Source organism: Medicago truncatula, chromosome 5, assembly GCF_003473485.1.
Source record: "Medicago truncatula cultivar Jemalong A17 chromosome 5, MtrunA17r5.0-ANR, whole genome shotgun sequence".
NCBI lineage: Eukaryota > Viridiplantae > Streptophyta > Magnoliopsida > Fabales > Fabaceae > Medicago > Medicago truncatula.
Window position 1 is genome coordinate 23742135 of NC_053046.1, and position 21004 is coordinate 23763138.

General features: G+C 34.9%; 2 protein-coding genes across 2 annotated transcripts; both read right to left on the bottom strand.

Moving 5' to 3' along the window:
- Positions 1-411: 411 nt before the first annotated feature.
- LOC120580658 (uncharacterized) lies at positions 412-2073 on the bottom strand. Its single transcript, XM_039834695.1, has 7 exons — positions 2048-2073; positions 1790-1931; positions 1541-1698; positions 1343-1463; positions 1073-1246; positions 902-988; positions 412-808 (listed from the first exon to the last, which is right to left on the bottom strand). The coding sequence occupies exons 1-7, from the start codon at positions 2071-2073 to the stop codon at positions 620-622; spliced, it is 897 nt and encodes a 298-aa protein (XP_039690629.1). The 3' UTR covers positions 412-619.
- LOC120580659 (uncharacterized) lies at positions 2030-19878 on the bottom strand. The gene is made up of 7 exons (XM_039834696.1): positions 19793-19878; positions 19647-19683; positions 19440-19526; positions 2938-3147; positions 2587-2854; positions 2416-2503; positions 2030-2106 (listed from the first exon to the last, which is right to left on the bottom strand). Exons 1-7 carry the CDS (start codon positions 19876-19878, stop codon positions 2103-2105), a joined length of 780 nt encoding a protein of 259 aa, XP_039690630.1. The 3' UTR covers positions 2030-2102.
- Between the last annotated feature and the right edge of the window lie 1126 nt (positions 19879-21004).

Here is a 21004-nt window from a genome sequence, read left to right on the forward strand (position 1 = left end):
GTTTAGGAAATTGATCAGGAGTAGTTTGAATTACAATGCAAGTTATATACATTGACTGAAGCTATGCTATAAATGTTCGATGTAATCTCTTTATGTAGATCAATTTGATGGATACTTGCATTATATTAAATAGAAAATTATTTAAGAAAATTCTGCTAATTATTTGAACTAATCTGTATTTGATAAATATGAATAACCTAAAATACATTGATGTATAAAACTGAATTCGTTGATTGGTGTCATGTTAATAATTAAGCTAAATTCCATCATATAAGTTTGATTATCCTATGTTTGTGATCACATCTCAGTTGGTGATTGCAAAATATTGCGTCTCTAGAAATTGCTCGAATGATTATGCATAGTAATGAAAGGATTAACATATATTTCATTTGTTCATGAGAAAGTGGTTCATCATAACTGGTAGGCCCATAAACAACTACAATCACATGACAAACATAAACAACAAATAATAGATGCTTTAGATTGTGCATCAAGAGTTAGCCATGGCTTGTACTCTGATTCACAACAAAATAGTCATTGTTGGTTAGACACAAAATAGGTTAAGCATTCTACATATTTAACATAGATATTGTCCTTCAAAAGATGTTCCTGGTAAGACCTACTTCTTCTCAAGCTTAGGTGTCTTTGGATACTTTCGGTTGTTGGCAAACTTAGTGGATGAAAGTTGGGTTGGCTGAATATCTTCAGCACCAGGCTTTGTAGCAGAATCAGATTCATCTTGAGACAATCTTTTGGCAGGAGGTGTGGACATAGCAAAACTTGGTTCATTTTCACCACATAGAGAAAGCTATAAAGTTGTTGCAAAAAGTTAGTATTTTAAGCTACTGTCAATAATTTAATTTTGATAATCTCAGGTTAAAGTTTGCCAATAAATACATACAGATGGAATGAGTGATAGGTCTTTGGTTTCTGAAACAGCTTCTAATGCAAGGACTGCTTCTCCAGCAACATTCTTAATTTGACTCTCCTATATAAAAAAACTGAGATTAGTTAACATATATGACATTTATTGAATAATACGATAAGATATTTAGAATGACATTCTTATTACCTCCTCCAATCCAAATTGCTTCTCAAGATTACCCAACAGCTGTTCACTTTCACTGAACTGTATAATAGAGCATGGATTTGAGCCAGGGTGAGCTTTAACCTTGAAAACCTTCTTCTTCTTGAATACCAGTTTGTCAAGGAGCTTAGGGTAGGTCTTTGAATTGGTATGGCCAGCCTTCCATACAGAAATTGAAAAACTAACAGATATTAGATACTCTTATCGTAGATAGAATTCACTAATATAACTTATAATAATGATTAATCAACATACCTGAATCATCTGCTCCCTCAAGTCTGTAGCAGATATTCCTAAAATGGACACGGTTAGCTCGTCCCAGAACAGAAATCTTGCCTTACTTCCCTTATGTTCAACCTGAACCTCAACTTTGTACCTATATCATAATATAAATTGATTGTAATATGTTTTTAACAGAAGTTCTGTTATATTAATATAGTTAAGAAAGATTACCTCGGAACAGGCTTCTGATTAACATGAGCATTTTTACATTTCAACTGTCCATCATCCATCTTGACAACTTTGGTACATTCCTTACACCCATCATAAGTCCATCCATATCTAGTGGCATTCAGTTTCGTTATCTCAGCAACAGTAACACATATTATCTCCTGAAACAATGAATAAGTTATAATTAAGTTAACATCACTTTATGACATAATTAAGAAGTATATTTAAATGAGATTGTTGATGGAGCAAGACATTTGTAATGTCATTAATCTCAGAGAGACTGAGAAAAGTAGCCTTTGACATTATATCAGTTGGAGTTGATAACTGAGATCCTTGACTAAACTGAGATGCATTCTGACTCATATCAACATCATCAACTGGAAGAAGTTTCAATCTGCATTCAAAGTACTATGTTAATATATGTAAAACAAAATATAATGTAGAAAAAATAATAGTGATTTAGTAAGAAACAACTAACAATTCTTTGAATTTAGCAACTTCAGGACAAACAGGATTGAAGAGAAGTTGAGTGCCATCCCAAGCATTAGTGAAGCAAACAGGATAATTACCTAACACATATATCAAAGTTAAATTATTGGTGATAGTATTAAGGAAAATTTTGTAAGCATTATGTGATAGGAAAATATATAAACCTTGTGCAGGTTTAATCCTACAATGCTTGATAATGATGCAGATTAGATCATGACCATTGTAGCTGGCCAAAGCATCAGAAAACTGCTTTGCATAATCATCCCAAAGACAACAATGGAGCATTTTCCCACTACATTTACGAAAGAAACAATACTAACATAAATACATTTAATAATACAAAGAAACATAATGATACTACATCCGATTTTGGTTTATGGATATCATACCTAGCATCTCTGAGAAGAAATGTGATTGATTTGAGCCTTCCTGAGCTCCTGTTTGTATTGGTCACCTCTTGAAAGGCACCAATTGCATCTAAATGGTATTTCAGTTTAAATGAAAACATTAATACGTCTAAAAATAGAAATTGATATATATGTTTTAAATGATATACTAACCCACTATTAGATCTGGTCTGTACTTCCCAGCAAGAACATCTTCAAAATCCTTAAAACAGAACCCTGCCAAAGGAATTGCAGGAAAATCTTCTGGTGTAATGACAGTAGCTCCGGTGACAATTAGCCGATATGGATGAGGAGTTGCCTTCACAACAATTTCATTTTTGCAAACCTTAAAGTTTTCCATTTCAAGAGTGTTATTCAAGTACAGAATCTGCTTAAACTCTGCCACAAATTCCTTAGGGACAGTCACCTGAATCCTACCACTCTGCAATTGAAATCAGTGAAAACATCAACGATCCATGATAACAAATGTATATAATGTTAACAAATGTATCATAAATATAATACCTGAGCATCCATGATGACCATCTCAATATGTTCACTCTTAAATTTACTGATGACAGGCCAAACATCAACGATTCTAACTGGCAGAGTCCAGATGTCTTTTGAATCATCAATATCTTTGATATCATCAAAAGGACGAGCAACTTCAATATGATCTTCCATCCTAATACAAACAGCATAACAGATCCAAGAAAAACCCATGCTTTTAGCTATCTTAAACACATCAAAAATTAAAACAATGAAATGTAGAAAAACACATGCTTTTAGGTATCTTAAACACATCAAACATCAAGTGATTGTTTAGTGTTAATAAAGCTTGTAACACGTCCTTTAAGTGAACTCTATAAGTGATTATAAACACATCAAAACTTAAAACCACGAAAATGGATTTCTGAGTATTACAGATGCAACAAAATCACTTATTTTAAGTGATTTTAAACTTATCACAACTAAAATCAACAAAAAAATTGAAAGTAAAAACACGTTTTTGATATTGGATTTCAATAAAAAAAAAAAAAAAGGACCTTTAAGTGAAAGAACAAAAAACATGAGCATAAACGATTAAGAACAAAATAAATATAAATAAAAATAGAAATTGAATCAACAATGTTAAGAAAAAAAAACAATGTTGTTATCAAAGAACTTCATCTTTCTTAAAAAAAAACATAGAACTTCATCTTTCTTAAAAAAAAAAACATAGAACTTCAACTACAATAACAAATTTCACAACTTATTTCAAGATTTTTGATGAACTTTAAAGAAAAACAACAATTTTTTTTTTAAAGAAAAATGAGATTACATCAAACCACATCAGAGCTAAATGATTATTTAACATGCAAGAACCGAGTTTAAGTGATTCAAACCTTGTTAGAGAGATCAAAATTGAGATGGTTGGGCAAGAGAGAGAGAGACTCCTTATCTTCAAAGCTAGATTTTTTGATTCCTAAATTTTGTTGCCGTAAGGTAGTGTATAGCAACTCAATAACGTCTATAGCCTAGCGGATAATAGCATGCATGGGAGAACAGTGGTGGTTAAAAGTATGTAACATTGGATGTAGTATGAAAAGTTGATAACCTTGACCATTTTTACATATTTATCCTCTGCTTGGAACTATTTACTACATCTATTAGAGTGGCAAAAGTGGAAGTTCAAGTTATTTGTGTTCAAATAAATTGTTAAACAATCAAATAGATATAAAAATTCGGGTTTATCCCTCATTGAAAAGTATACGGTAGTTATAATAAAGGATAAGATGGGAAGAAATTGGCAAAATTAAATTGGAGTGATTTTAAGGCATCAGAGAACAATGAAATGGCTGTATTGCCCTTAAGTAGCTGTAAAAATGGGCAGTAAAAGAATTTAGACCAGGGGCAGTAAAATATTATTGGTAGTTATTTGTTTTTATATATATATAGTAGATAAGTTTTTTTTTTTTTTTGGTCAAGAAAACTATAATAAGTTATAGAGGGTAAAAATGGATTTTAGAGATAGTTATAGGTGTGAAAATGGAAGAAAAGATGATAAGTTATAAGTTGTAAGCTCAAATGCTACTTGAAATAATGTATAGAAATAAGCTATAAGATCTCGAAATAATTTATAAGCTCATTGTGAAAAGATCATTACCAAACAAATCATTTTTTGCTAGACAAACTTATACGCTATAACATATAACTCGTTTCACGACTTTACCAAACAGACCCCGACATATGTTAGTTATCTCTATTAGAGAGAGTGTTGAAAAGAGAGTGTCCTTGACATTCCTCTTGTTAAAAGAATGAATGAAAGACACTTCAACAAGTCTTTGCCTCTTTGGTAATCTATAAGAAGAAGAAAAAATTATGTAAAAAAATTCATTTTTTAAAGTCTTAAGATAATTTCTGTAAAAAAAAAAAAAAAGTTTTAAGATAAAGTTTTTTTAGAAGAAAGTTGTAAGATGTTAAATGCATAATTTTCAAGATAAATTTTTTTTTTTAGAATTAAATTAAATTTTACTTAATTAAATTACCGATCCACAAATTAATTAGATGGTCGTGCTAACCGGTATCCCGACACTGGTTTAGGATGCCAAAAACGGACATTATTACCATAAAAGGAAACATATTTGCTTTCTTTTATCATTAATTACACAATTTCAATGCAATAACTATTATATAATTTCTTTTTTAATCATTGTTTTTTTTTTTGGTCAAGCTTTTTTAATCATTGTTAACCGGTGCCCCGTGGCACCGGTTAGCATTTCCCTTAATTAAATTACTCATATTAAATTAATAATCTAAATCAAATAAAAAATCCAATACACTAAAAGTAGATCAAAAATTAATATAATACGTCTAATCTTAGTTCACAATTTTTGTCCTTTCAAAATTATTAACATATTTTTTTTCTTTGTATCTCTTATTTTTCTATTATATGAAACAATTTATCAAATATAGTAGATTTTGACTTAAGTTTTTATGCAAGTGAAAGATGAGGAAAAATAGAAGATAGAGAAATATGATTGTCTTTCTTAGTTTGGTTGAATAGAAAGTTAGAAGCAATGTTCCGCAAATCGAGTGTTAACACTCTGAGTTTACCGAGTTTACGTGTTTAGGTACCAAAATCGTGTTAACTCGGAGGTAAACTCGGTTTCTGGTAAAATCGGAAAGTTTGATGAGTTTGACCGAGTTAACACTTAGTAAACTCGTGTAAACTGTAACGCCCCAATTTTATTTAATTATTATTGATCGATTTAAAGTCTTTTTATATGTGATTTTATATTATTATGTGGTGTGTTATATTTTATTATATAGTTTATTTTAATAATAATTAGATTAATAGAGAAATTAGTATTATTTTGGATTTTGGGGAATTAATTAGGATTTAATAGAATTAAGGGGGAGTTAAATGAAAATAAGGGGAGTTAAGTAATGGGAAGTTAGGAAAAGAGAAGAGCAAGTAGAGCCAAGAACTGATTTTGCTGTGCATTTCTTTCTGCAAAATTAAGGTAAGGGTGAGACTATCATTCAGTGATCTTAAGTCTATAATTCTGAAATTGGATTTAACATGTTGTAGGTTATAGTTTTGAGGATTTTGGGAATTAGGGTTGTATGATCATATGGGTAGTGAAGGGTTGTTAGTTTTAATTGTTTTCTAATTCTTTTGACGATTATCTGTTAAATTTGTGTTCTTTCATGATTGTATGGTTGAGTTATCGTGATAACCGTGTTTTATTGGTTTGCTTTTGAGTATTTTTGTTCTCAGTAATTCTGTTTAACAGTATTAAAGAATCAGGAATTTTCAATTTAGTTATCCCAAATCCTTAAGAATTTATGTGTTGAGAAATTTGGTTTATCGATGTGATGTTATGAATTGCAAACAACTTTTAAGTATGATTACTACTATTACTGTAACCTTTATTTTCATTTCGGAATGCCTATTTTTCTTATTCTTATGTACCTTTGTTTCCGCTAATATATATAGTACTGATAGTGATAGCTTTTCAGCTATATTCCGATCTCTCTATATTTTACCTTGTCCTTAATTGATCCTGTATATTTATTTATTCCAAACAGTTATCAATGGAACTCTTAAAGTAATATACATCTCTGTAACTATCTAAATGAAAATTGAGCTACAAGTGTATATAATTCTTTTTGTAAATGAATGAGACTTGTATGTTTAGATTTTTACTTGAGAACTGTTGGAAACCGTGATACTAATTTGAGGGAACAATTATATGCATACTTTTTTTTATTGATGAAGTATTTGTTTTGATGTCAATGAATAACTTATTGCTATATTTATATGCACACCGTATGTATAAATTTAGGAATGGAGGTTGAATATAATATTGCTGATGATGAAAGTAATGTAATATATTTGTATATGCATTCTACGAATTATATAAGATGTTTAAGTTGCTGTTGAATATTGATCAAGTTGTTGATATGGTCTATGTTGTAAGCGTTGTTGCGTTGCCGAATAAGTCATAAGTATGTTATGCAAATTGTCGATGTTGTCATCATCGTTGGTGTTGTTGTTGAAGTCATAGTTGTAGCTGTTGTTGGTGATTGTTTATGTTCAGGTGTTTTATAAGAGGTGGTGTACTCTTACGTTGTTGTTGTATAAGGGGTAGTGTACTCTTACGTTGTTGTTTATAAGAGGTGGTGTACTCTTACGTTGTTTTTTTTATAAGAGGTGGTGTACTCTTACGTGTCGTCTTTATAAGAGGTGGTGTACTCTTACGTTGTTATTTTATAAGAGGTGGTGTACTCTTACTTTATCGTTTTTCTAAGAGGTGGTGTACTCTTACTTTGTTGTTGTCTATAAGAGGTGGTGTACTCTTACTTTGTTTATGTTGATGAGTATGACGAGGTTATGATGATCTTCTATAGTGTTGAATGCGAGGTTGTTATTGTAACAGCCCGATTTTTAGCTAGGTTTATTTTAATTACTTTTATTATGTGTTTGTGTGTGATTATTTGTGCTTGTGTGTATTTAATTGTCATCGGGTGCATTTTCATGGGTTTTCGTATTAGAAGGGTATTTTGGTAATTTTGTGAGGATGGGTAAAATTATAATTTTTAGTGGGAATTGCTTTTAGTAATTAGTGAGAATGGTTATTTCATTAAGTTACTAGAGAAAGTCGAGATTTTACCGTTAGTGACATTTTACCGTTATTAATTAAAATATCGTTTGGAGTGTAGTAATATTTTTGGTTTGAATAGAAACGGGTTAAGCCCACTAGAAACTAAGTTAAGCCCATTAGTAGAGATAACACTAGGGTAGTGTTAGAAGAACCAAATCATTTTCATTTCACAAAACATTTCTAGAGAGAGAAAGTGGGAAGAGAAGATAAGGGTTTGGAGAGAAGAACTTGAAGAATCCAATTGGGAAAGCTTAGGAGCTAAATTGAAGCCTAGGTTTGGTCTAATCTTCATCTAAGGTAAGGGGGTTAGTCTTTATCATAATCATGTTCATTCTTTGCAATTTTTCATGATTTGTATGAAATGGGTTGAAATGAATGAATGGATAATTGTTGCTAAATTCGTGCTCCAACTTTGATGATATGTTTGTATGCATGAATTGATAATAATTGTATGATTGTTGGTTAAATTACATGTTTAAATATGTGAAAATGAAAAGTTATGAAAATTGTGCAAAATGGATGAATTTGACATGTTGTTGTTGAATTATGATGGAGTGTATGATTATATGTTATGATTGTGGTTGATTGATGATGTTGATCTCATTTCATGACTTGGGTATGATTTATGTTGAGATGTTGTTGAGAATTGTGTTGAATTTGAAGAGATGAATTGTGGTTGTTTGAGAACTTATTGTTTTGAGAAAAATTATTTTAAACAATTTCATAACTTGTACAAATGCCCCGAAACGAGCGAGTTCAATGTGTTAGAGCCTCGGGTTATGCCTCGGATCACTTTTGATGATTGAGGATTTTAAACATTCGATTTTTGATCGGAATTGGCAAAAACCCGCGGCCGAAACACGCGAAAACGCGCGTTTACGGAGCGCTGCGCCTGAGCAAGGGCGCTAGGCGCCCACAAGTCAGGAAGCCAGCGCTGGGCGCCCCACTGCTAGCGCCAGGCGCCCCAGACAGGGTAACATGCTTGTTGCTCCATGTCCGGGTGCTTGGGGGTGGTCGTGTGAGGGTCCTAGGCGATCGTTTTGAAGTGTTCTTTTGCTGTTTTCACCTACTTTTCTACTGGAACACATTTGGCTTTGTGGGAACTTTAATTTTCTAAATGGTTTGAAACTTGAGTTTGCGTCGTTTCGGTTTTTCGGAAATTGTTGGAACTTGGTCTTTGTGAACAAAAGGAGTTGCAAGCTTAGTCTACAGTTCTTATGGGCTTAGGCAATGCTTGTAAGGTTGGTACAATGTCTTAATCATGTCAAACTTGATTTTCGGGTGGGAATGTGGAATGTATAAACTTGGGATTTTCTCATACGAACTTAGGCTAACCTTTGAACTAATGATCGATAGTTCGTAAGTGGCCTATGCTCATACTTATATGATTGATTAAGATTGAATTGTAGGATTTCAAACTTGAATAAGTTGCCTAGCTTTGAAAATTATCAATGTTGGCCATTTACCACATGATTTGGATTTTTTGTCGGAAATGTTTCTTTAGCAAATTGTTTTGTGAGTTATTGAGATTATTCTTGTATGACTAAGTGAAGTTGTATGAAGGAGTGATTATATTTTGGATATGATGTTTATCATGAGATGTTGTTTTTCCCTATTACTTGGAATATGAGAATGCTTGAAATGGTGAAACTATATGATATAGTTGATGTTGCATGACATTGTTGATTATTGATAATTATGTTGAAGTGTGATGGTGAATACTATGATTTAATTGTGTATGGGCATGTTTTCTGGATAATGCAATGTTGTGGAGATAATCAATATAATTGGGTGTTGTCCTATATATTGAGTTTGAAATTGTGATTGTTGTCGCATTATCGAGTCTTTACACATGTCCATGCATCATAGTCGTTGTTGCTGTAAAAGGGATGACTCTTTTACTTCGAGATTATTGTAAGGCAGAGGTGAGCCTTACATGCGATGTTGACTTGTCCATCGGAGGTGACGACCTTGTAGAGATTTGGTACCGCATGCATTTATGTGTCCATAAGTGCATATCATAGCATGAGTCCTATGTGAATTATGTGATTGGTGATGAATTGAGATGAATGAATGTTGCTAATGATTGTCTATGACTGATGTTATGAATGAATATTTATGATTGGATAATTATTCATGTGATTGATATATGTGGATATGAACTAGCAAGTTGTGATATAAGTATTTATGCATGACTATTATTATTCAAGTACATGATATTATTGAATTTGATTATTATCTGGATTATGATAATGTAATGCTTACCCCCAGTGGTTTTAACCGCCTACTTGCCTGTATGGGTGAGTAGACGTTGTGCAGGAGTAGTCTCGGTGAGTCTTTGCTTGGGTATCGGGAGCTTCCTCCGATATCGGTGTCGTGTCGGCTCTGATCTAGGCTTGTCGTGTCGGTCTAGATTAGGTTGTTTATATTTTTCCTTTGGATTATTATTTTGTTGATGACTACCCGTATGTTTGGGTTTTGAGATTTATCTTTGGGATATGATTTATTTGCTCATGGCATGTATATATTTGATCACTCTGATTTATATTCCGCTGTAACTGTTGAGGTTTACATACATGTCTATCGGTTTTTGAATTTTGATTAAGACGTAATCTCTATTTCTTGAATAAATGTATTATTCGCATGTTTAATTGCTTAATAGAAATAGGAGCGTTACAAGTTGGTATCAGAGCCATGGTCAGTCGTGTTTAGATTAATATTTGTTGTGTTGTTTCTTATCGGTTAGATGGTTGTGTAGTGCGAACATGGCAGGAGGTCGTGATGATGCGGCGATTGCACAAGCCTTGGCAGCGATGGCTCAGGTGCTGGCTCAATCGAATGAGCAAGCGGCGTTGGTCGTCGGAATGAGGGAGAAGCTGAGGAGCGGAGGCTTGATCGTTTCTTGCGAAACAATCCACCTACGTTCAAGGGAAGGTTTGACCCGGATGGAGCTCAGACATGGTTGCAAGGCATGGAGAGGATCTTTCGTGCTATGGTGACTAGTGATGATCAGAAGGTGAGGTTGGCTACTCACATGCTAGCTGAGGAAGCAGAGTATTGGTGGACTAATGCTAAGGGAAGACTTGAGATTGGTGGGGAGGTTGTGACTTGGACAAGGTTCAAGGCTGAGTTTTTGAGGAAGTACTTTCCAGAGGATTTGAGGACTAGGAAGGAAGTGGAGTTCCTGAATTTGAAGCAAGGGAGTATGTATGTGGCCGAGTATGCGGCGAAGTTTGAGGAGCTTGCAAGGTTTTGTCCCTACATCAATGCGGAGGATGCTATGGTTTCCAAGTGTGTGAAGTTTGAAAGTGGGCTTAGGCCGGACATTTATCAGTACATGTGTGTTCAGGAGATCCGAGACTTTGATACTTTGGTGCATAAGTGTCGTATGTTTGATGATATTGGGAAGGCTAAGTCTAATTACTACAAGGCTCAGGGTGAAAAGAGAGGAAGAGGACATGGGGCTGGAAAACCTTACAGCAAGGACAAAGGAAAGAAGAGAGAAGCTGGTGGAGGCTCTAAGCCAAGTTTGGCGGATGTCAAGTGCTTTAAGTGTGGATCTATGGGTCATTATGCTAGTGATTGCAAGAATGATTTTACTTGTCACAAGTGTGGGAAAGCGGGTCACAAGGCGGTCGATTGCAGAGGTGTTGCAAGAGAGATTACTTGTTACAATTGTGGAGAGAAGGGTCATATTAGTACCAAGTGTACCAAGCCAAAGAAGGCGGCGGGAAAGGTGTTTGCTTTGAACGCGGAGGAGGTGGAGCAGCCGGATAATCTTATCCGAGGTATGTGTTTTATCAAGAGTACTCCTTTGATTGCAATTATTGATACTGGTGCTACTCATTCTTTTATCTCGGCTAGTTGTGTTGAACGTTTGGATTTGGTTGTAACTCCTTTGTTGCGTGGAATGGTTATTGACACCCCGGCTAGCGGTTCGGTGACTACTTCTTTTATGTGTGCTAAGTGTCCTGTTAATTTTGGTGATGTTGATTTTGAGTTGGATCTTGTTTGTCTTCCGTTGAAGCATATGGATGTGATTTTTGGTATGGATTGGTTGTTAGCTTTTGGGGTTAGCATTAATTGTTTGACTAGGAGTGTGACTTTTTCTAAGCCGGTAGAAGAGTTAGATAGGAAGTTTTTGACTGCGGAGCAAGTGAAGAGGTCTTTAGATGGTGAAGCTTGTGTGTTTATGATGTTTGCATCCTTGAAGGTTGGTGGTGAGAAAGGGGTTAGTGATTTGCCGGTAGTGCAAGAGTTTCCTGAGGTTTTTCCAGAGGATATTACCGAGTTACCGCCGGAGAGGGAAGTTGAGTTTGCAATTGATTTGGTACCAGGCACGAGTCCTATTTCGATTGCGCCGTATCGGATGTCTGCATCAGAGTTGGGTGAATTGAAGAATCAGTTGGAAGAGTTGCTTGAGAAGCAGTTTATTAGACCAAGTGTTTCACCGTGGGGTGCTCCAGTGTTGTTGGTTAAGAAGAAGGATGGAAGCATGAGGTTGTGTGTGGATTATCGGCAGTTGAACAAGGTGACCATTAAGAATCGGTATCCACTTCCAAGGATTGATGATTTGATGGATCAGCTAGTGGGTGCAGAGGTGTTTAGTAAGATTGATTTGAGATCAGGATATCATCAGATTAGAGTAAAGGCGGAAGATATATCCAAAACTGCGTTTCGAACGAGGTATGGACACTATGAGTATTCTGTGATGCCATTTGGAGTATCTAATGCGCCAGGTGTCTTTATGGAATATATGAATAGAATATTTCATCCTTATCTGGACCGTTTTGTGGTGGTGTTCATAGATGATATTTTGGTGTATTCAAAGTCTGAGGAAGAGCATGCTGAGCATTTGAGGATTGTGTTGCAAGTCTTGAAAGAGAACCAGTTGTGTGCCAAGTTGTCTAAGTGTGAGTTTTGGTTGAAGGAAGTGAGTTTCCTTGGTCATGTGATTTCTAAGGGTGGTATTTCTGTGGATCCTTCCAAGGTTGATGCAGTGTTGCAGTGGGAGTCTCCTAAGTCTGTTTTTGAGATTAGAAGCTTTCTTGGTTTGGCCGGTTATTATCGGAGGTTCATTGAGGGATTCTCTAAGTTGGCATTGCCATTGACGCAGTTGACTCGGAAAGGACAAGCTTATGTTGGGGATGCCAAGTGTGAGAAGAGTTTCCAAGAGTTGAAGAAGAGGTTGACTTCAGCTCCGGTGTTGATTTTGCCGAATCCGAAGGAATCGTTTGTTGTGTATTGTGATGCTTCTAAGATGGGTCTTGGTGGTGTGCTTATGCAGAATCGTCAGGTTGTAGCTTATGCTTCGAGGCAATTGAAAGTGCATGAGAAGAATTATCCGACTCATGATTTGGAATTGGCAGCCGTTGTGTATACATTGAAGATTTGGAGACATTATCTGTATGGTTCTAAGTTTGAGGTGTTCAGTGACCACAAGAGTTTGAAGTATTTGTTTGATCAGAAAGAGTTGAATATGAGGCAGAGGAGATGGTTGGAATATCTTAAGGACTTCGATTTTCAGTTGAGTTATCATCCCGGAAAGGCTAATGTTGTTGCGGATGCTTTGAGTAGAAAGACTTTGCATATGTCTGCTTTGATGGTTAAAGAGTTGGAATTGATTGAGCAGTTTCGAGACTTGAGTTTGGTTAGCGAGTTGACACCTGATGGTGTGAGGTTGGGTATGTTGAAGTTGACAAGCAATATTTTGGAAGAGATCAAGAAGGGTCAGAAGGAAGATTTGGAACTTGTGGACCGAGTGACGTTGGTTAATCAAGGTAAAGGTGGAGACTTTAGATTGGGTGAGAGTGGTGTTTTGATGTTTCGTGATCGAGTTTGTGTGCCGGATGTGTTTGAGCTTAAGAGGCAAATTTTGGACGAAGGTCATAGAAGTAGTTTGAGTATTCATCCAGGAGCAACTAAGATGTATCAGGATTTGAAAAGGTTGTTTTGGTGGCCTGGAATGAAGAAGGAGATCGCTGAGTTTGTTTATGCTTGCTTGGTTTGTCAGAAATCGAAGATTGAACATCAGAGACCATCGGGTTTGATGCAACCGTTGTTTGTGCCAGAGTGGAAATGGGATAGCATTTCTATGGATTTTGTTGGAGCGTTGCCTAAGACTAGTAAGGGTTTCGATTCGATTTGGGTGATTGTTGATTGGTTGACGAAGTCAGCGCATTTTGTTCCTATCAAGACTGGTATGTCGGTAGCGAAGTTGGCTGAGATCTACATTGAGCAGATTGTTAGATTGCATGGTATTCCTTCTAGTATTGTGTCAGATCGGGATCCGAGGTTTACTTCTAAGTTTTGGGAGAGTTTGCAAGCTGCTTTGGGAACTAAGTTGAGATTGAGTTCTGCTTACCATCCTCAGACCGATGGGCAGACAGAGAGGACTATTCAGAGTTTGGAAGATTTGTTGAGAGCTTGTGTTTTGGAGCAAGGTGTCAGTTGGGACGAATGTTTACCGTTGATTGAGTTTACTTACAACAACAATTTTCATGCTAGTATCGGAATGGCACCGTTTGAGGCTTTGTATGGTCGGAGGTGTAGGACACCGTTGTGTTGGTGTGAGTCCGGAGAGAATGCTTTGTTAGGACCGGAAGTTGTGCAAGAAACTACGGAAAAGGTTAAGATGATTCAGGAGAAGATGAAGGCGTCTCAGAGTAGACAGAAGAGCTATCATGATAAGAGGAGGAAGGATATTGAGTTTCAAGTTGGTGATCATGTGTTTTTGAGAGTGAATCCTGTGACCGGAGTTGGTCGTGCTTTGAAGTGTAGGAAGTTGACTCCTCGTTTTGTTGGACCGTTTGATGTCATTGAGAAGGTTGGGGTTGTAGCGTACCGGATTGCGTTGCCACCGTCTTTGTCGAATCTTCATAATGTGTTTCATGTGTCTCAGTTGAGGAAGTATGTGCATGATGCGTCTCATGTGGTTCAAGTGGATGAATTGGAAGTAAGGGATAATTTGACGGTTGAGACTTTGCCGGTTAGGATTGAGGATCGTGAGTTGAAGCGTTTGCGTGGCAAAGAGATTGTTTTGGTCAAAGTGATTTGGGTTGGACCAACTGGTGAGAGTGCCACTTGGGAGCCGGAGAGTAGGATGAGGGTTTCGTATCCGGAATTGTTTCCTTCAGGTAAATTTTCGAGGGCAAAAATTCTTTTAGGGGGGGAGAGTTGTAACAGCCCGATTTTTAGCTAGGTTTATTTTAATTACTTTTATTATGTGTTTGTGTGTGATTATTTGTGCTTGTGTGTATTTAATTGTCATCGGGTGCATTTTCATGGGTTTTCGTATTAGAAGGGTATTTTGGTAATTTTGTGAGGATGGGTAAAATTATAATTTTTAGTGGGAATTGCTTTTAGTAATTAGTGAGAATGGTTATTTCATTAAGTTACTAGAGAAAGTCGAGATTTTACCGTTAGTGACATTTTACCGTTATTAATTAAAATATCGTTTGGAGTGTAGTAATATTTTTGGTTTGAATAGAAACGGGTTAAGCCCACTAGAAACTAAGTTAAGCCCATTAGTAGAGATAACACTAGGGTAGTGTTAGAAGAACCAAATCATTTTCATTTCACAAAACATTTCTAGAGAGAGAAAGTGGGAAGAGAAGATAAGGGTTTGGAGAGAAGAACTTGAAGAATCCAATTGGGAAAGCTTAGGAGCTAAATTGAAGCCTAGGTTTGGTCTAATCTTCATCTAAGGTAAGGGGGTTAGTCTTTATCATAATCATGTTCATTCTTTGCAATTTTTCATGATTTGTATGAAATGGGTTGAAATGAATGAATGGATAATTGTTGCTAAATTCGTGCTCCAACTTTGATATGTTTGTATGCATGAATTGATAATAATTGTATGATTGTTGGTTAAATTACATGTTTAAATATGTGAAAATGAAAAGTTATGAAAATTGTGCAAAATGGATGAATTTGACATGTTGTTGTTGAATTATGATGGAGTGTATGATTATATGTTATGATTGTGGTTGATTGATGATGTTGATCTCATTTCATGACTTGGGTATGATTTATGTTGAGATGTTGTTGAGAATTGTGTTGAATTTGAAGAGATGAATTGTGGTTGTTTGAGAACTTATTGTTTTGAGAAAAATTATAATAAACAATTTCATAACTTGTACAAATGCCCCGAAACGAGCGAGTTCAATGTGTTAGAGCCTCGGGTTGTGCCTCGGATCACTTTTGATGATTGAGGATTTTAAACATTCGATTTTTGATCGGAATTGGCAAAAACCCGCGGCCGAAACACGCGAAAACGCGCGTTTACGGAGCGCTGCGCCTGAGCAAGGGCGCTAGGCGCCCACAAGTCAGGAAGCCAGCGTTGGGCGCCCCACTGCCAGCGCCAGGCGCCCCAGACAGGGTAACATGCTTGTTGCTCCATGTCCGGGTGCTTGGGGGTGGTCGTGTGAGGGTCCTAGGCGATCGTTTTGAAGTGTTCTTTTGCTGTTTTCACCTACTTTTCTACTGGAACACATTTGGCTTTGTCGGAACTTTAATTTTCTAAATGGTTTGAAACTTGAGTTTGTGTCGTTTCGGTTTTTCGGAAATTGTTGGAACTTGGTCTTTGTGAACAAAAGGAGTTGCAAGCTTAGTCTACAGTTCTTATGGGCTTAGGCAATGCTTGTAAGGTTGGTACAATGTCTTAATCATGTCAAACTTGATTTTCGGGTGGGAATGTGGAATGTATAAACTTGGGATTTTCTCATACGAACTTAGGCTAACCTTTGAACTAATGATCGATAGTTCGTAAGTGGCCTATGCTCATACTTATATGATTGATTAAGATTGAATTGTAGGATTTCAAACTTGAATAAGTTGCCTAGCTTTGAAAATTATCAATATTGGCCGTTTACCACATGATTTGGATTTTTTGTCGGAAATGTTTCTTTAGCAAATTGTTTTGTGAGTTATTGAAATTATTCTTGTATGACTAAGTGAAGTTGTATGAAGGAGTGATTATATTTTGGATATGATGTTTATCATGAGATGTTGTTTTTCCCTATTACTTGGAATATGAGAATGCTTGAAATGGTGAAACTATATGATATAGTTGATGTTGCATGACATTGTTGATTATTGATAATTATGTTGAAGTGTGATGGTGAATACTATGATTTAATTGTGTATGGGAATGTTTTCTGGATAATGCAATGTTGTGGAGATAATCAATATAATTGGGTGTTGTCCTATATATTGAGTTTGAAATTGTGATTGTTGTCGCATTATCGAGTCTTTACACATGTTCATGCATCATAGTCGTTGTTGCTGTAAAAGGGATGACTCTTTTACTTCGAGATTATTGTAAGGCAGAGGTGAGCCTTACATGCGATGTTGACTTGTCCATCGGAGGTGACGACCTTGTAGAGATTTGGTACCGCATGCATTTATGTGTCCATAAGTGCATATCATAGCATGAGTCCTATGTGAATTATGTGATTGGTGATGAATTGAGATGAATGAATGTTGCTAATGATTGTCTATGACTGATGTTATGAATGAATATTTATGATTGGATAATTATTCATGTGATTGATATATGTGGATATGAACTAGCAAGTTGTGATATAAGTATTTATGCATGACTATTATTATTCAAGTACATGATATTATTGAATTTGATTATTATCTGGATTATGATAATGTAATGCTTACCCCCAGTGGTTTTAACCGCCTACTTGCCTGTATGGGTGAGTAGACGTTGTGCAGGAGTAGTCTCGGTGAGTCTTTGCTTGGGTATCGGGAGCTTCCTCCGATATCGGTGTCGTGTCGGCTCTGATCTAGGCTTGTCGTGTCGGTCTAGATTAGGTTGTTTATATTTTTCCTTTGGATTATTATTTTGTTGATGACTACCCGTATGTTTGGGTTTTGAGATTTATCTTTGGGATATGATTTATTTGCTCATGGCATGTATATATTTGATCACTCTGATTTATATTCCGCTGTAACTGTTGAGGTTTACATACATGTCTATCGGTTTTTGAATTTTGATTAAGACGTAATCTCTATTTCTTGAATAAATGTATTATTCGCATGTTTAATTGCTTAATAGAAATAGGAGCGTTACAGTTATGATATTACATGAGGTTACCTACGAGTTGTTAAATGTACTTGATGAGGGTTATGTTAAGTTGTCTTCTATTCATGAGCACTAAGGGGATGTTAAGGAGAATTATTATTGAGTGTATATGATGATGTCTATGTTGTTAATTGTAATTGATGAATTTTATGCTTATTATTGTTTGAGAAATCTCACCCCTTCTGCTTGGAAATGTTGCCCTTCGTATGGGTAACTTGCAGGTATTTGAAGATTAGTAGGAGTGGTGGCTCAAGTGTCTAGGGCTCTGATACGTACGGGATGAGATTTTCTTATTGTTTTTCATTCCTATGTATCAATTTTTGAATATTGCTGATGTAGCCCTATGGTTGTTGAATTTATGTTGATAAGGCTTTTATGCCAAGATTTAATTATGGAGATTTAAATAGCTGCTGTTTTTGTTTTGATGCAAATTTCCGCTGCAAAATTAATGATGATTTTGAAGGATGCTTATTAAATAGATTTTATATTCTATTTAAGAAAACTTGAAAATGTAGTGTGACATACCCGTTTGGGAATTACTCTGATGCATGTTTATTTATTAATTAATTGATTTTGGGAAACGGGGTGTTACATAAACTCGATCGAGTTTACCGAGATTTACGAGTCTACGTCTATAAAAAATATATATAAAAAAAATTGGCCCCTTTTTTGGGCATATTTTTTTCAAAACCAAATTTCTTTTCTACAAGTCCAGAGACTGAAACATTTACTGAATAGTTATCTTTACAATAACACGTTGTTTCTGAAATAAAACGTTTCTTTTTCTTTCTTCTCTAAGTTCTCAAACCATGAACATGGGAGTACATACCAATTACGAGTCAAGTTGACCTAGGCAAAATGAGTTGAGGTAAACTTTCGAGTTGCAAAACCTTAGCTAGAAGTCTTATGGTAAGCTCATTAACAATCCTTGATCTATCTATAGCTATAAATAATTGATACTTTACTTAAATCATTATAGCTTCTTATGTTAAAATCTTGTGCAAATTACTAGGCTAAGTTGATCAGAATTAAAGCTTCTTCAAAAGTGGTACATCAATATGAAGAAAAAAAGTGAGATGATTAAACTGATCTCAACTTATGTAGAGAAGAAATTATTTAGAAGATTTTGTTATTGTAAGATCATTTCAACTTTTCATTTTTTATACAAGTGTTTGAAGAAACATCGACACAGACGTCAAACACAACACGGACTCCAATTGACATGTCAGTTAATGTAAACAAAATGTACATTCATGAAGAATTGAATCGCCAATTTCCCTAAAAAATCTAATAGATAGTGAACCATAATCAATGATAGTGAATCAAAATATCAAAGGTTTTTTCTATATATCATCAGTGACCAACTTTTGAGAATATTGAATTTGTCCAAGTATGCTGATCATATGTGTCACATCTTCATTAACTTGTTTCTCAGATTCCATCTTTCATTTTATTACTTTCTAAGTTTTTCTTAAAGTTCAAACTTAAATTATGTAACATCTTACTATATAGAAGATGAATCAATAGTCTAGCTTTGGTTAAAACGATCTAAAGATCAAGACAATAGTAAAAATATTCGAGAGAGAAAAAGTTTTGAAACTACTATAACTTGATCCATAATGAAAGAATGCAAGTGTGTATAGCTTAATAACTGAATAGCAATTTAACTTACTTCAAAACAGAAACTAACTAACCAAAAATTCTCCAATATAAACTTCAAAGTATAATTTCAATATTGACGTATATTAAAAAACAAGATCAACATTTGATTTTCAACTTACCTTTATGATCTCATAAGCCTCTTGTTTCAAAGCATCTTGGTGTTTATTGTCCAATTCTCTAGCATGAGAAACAAATGGTTGCCTCTCCTGAAGAGATAAAGAAATTAAGTGTTTATTGTCCAATTATCTTTATAATCACATATGGAAATAAAAATAGGCGAAATGGGTTGGTTCTTCGTGAATTGAATTGAATGTTGTTGGAGTCACAACCAATGCAATAGCAACGGACATACCACAAGTTCCACTACATACATATACATTCAATTTAATTGTATTAAGTATAAGCACAAAAATTTAAAATACAAAAAATGAAAGAAAGAAGAAAAGGAACATTGAATTGAATTAATGCATACCATTTGAAAAAGGCACTTCCATCAAGAGCATGAAGACGACGAATGGCGCAAACCCATTTTTTAACTCTTATTCCTCTTTGTGCCATATTACAAGTAATGAGTGATCCATGATGAAAATAAACAAAACAAGTATTGAATGTGTGTGCTTGTTGGTGTTTGGTGTTGTTCAAATGAAATCAGAAAAAGGGTATTAACTTTTTCCGCTATGAACCCAAACCTTTCGTGTTCTCTAACTTTGGGACACAGCATAATTTGATGGGACACTTTCGATATTTTGTTTTTGAAAAGAATTTGAGTTAGGGCCTACTAGCTCGGATTGATAAATTAAGTTAGGGACACTAGTTAAGGACATTAGATAGTAAATTTTTATGAAAGTTTATGTAATCATTGCACTGAAAATTGAAAAGTTTAACATTTTAAAAAATAATTACTTGATTTAAAATATTTAAAACGTGTGCCAAGACACTTGTTAGTAAGACCCTTTAGTTATTTATTTGAGTAAATGAGCTTTTTCGTCCTTCAATGTGTATTCACGTCGAAAGACACATGATTTTTTTCTCTCTTCAGAGTGTCACGAATGGTTTTTATCTCTCTTCACAATAAAATTTTGCCTTTTATTATTATTTTAAAATAAATGGTGGCATATGACACTTTGTGGTTGGTCAATGTCTCATTACATCGGTACCACAATGTCACCCAAAGCGAATTAATAAAAAAAAAATTGAATAAAATTGAAGATAACAACAAGGCCAATTTGTTTTTCATTTTACTAATGTATCCGACATGACACGGTCGTAATTAATAAAAAAAAAAAATTGAGTGATGATAATTGAGATGGTCATACTCTTTCATATGTCTAAAGGACATTGAAGTGAATTTGATATTTCATTTTCTTCTCTTTACAAGACGATAAATGAGACATATCTTGAATCAACGTTGTCCCATGCCATGTTTTTCCTTTTCTGTATGACCTTTATTCATATGGTTGCAATTAACCCTCATATAGGTAGTAACACAATCACATAAATCCAATTTGTCATTCATATCGTGAAACAAACGCTTGCAACGATTCTTGGGTGAATATGGGTTGTGATTCTATTGATGGTTGAATGTTTATGACTTGTATTAGGATTAGTTTATTTGATAGTGAGTGACATGATTCGTGGATTAATTTGGTTTTTAATAAACAATACATGAATCGATTTGTAATTA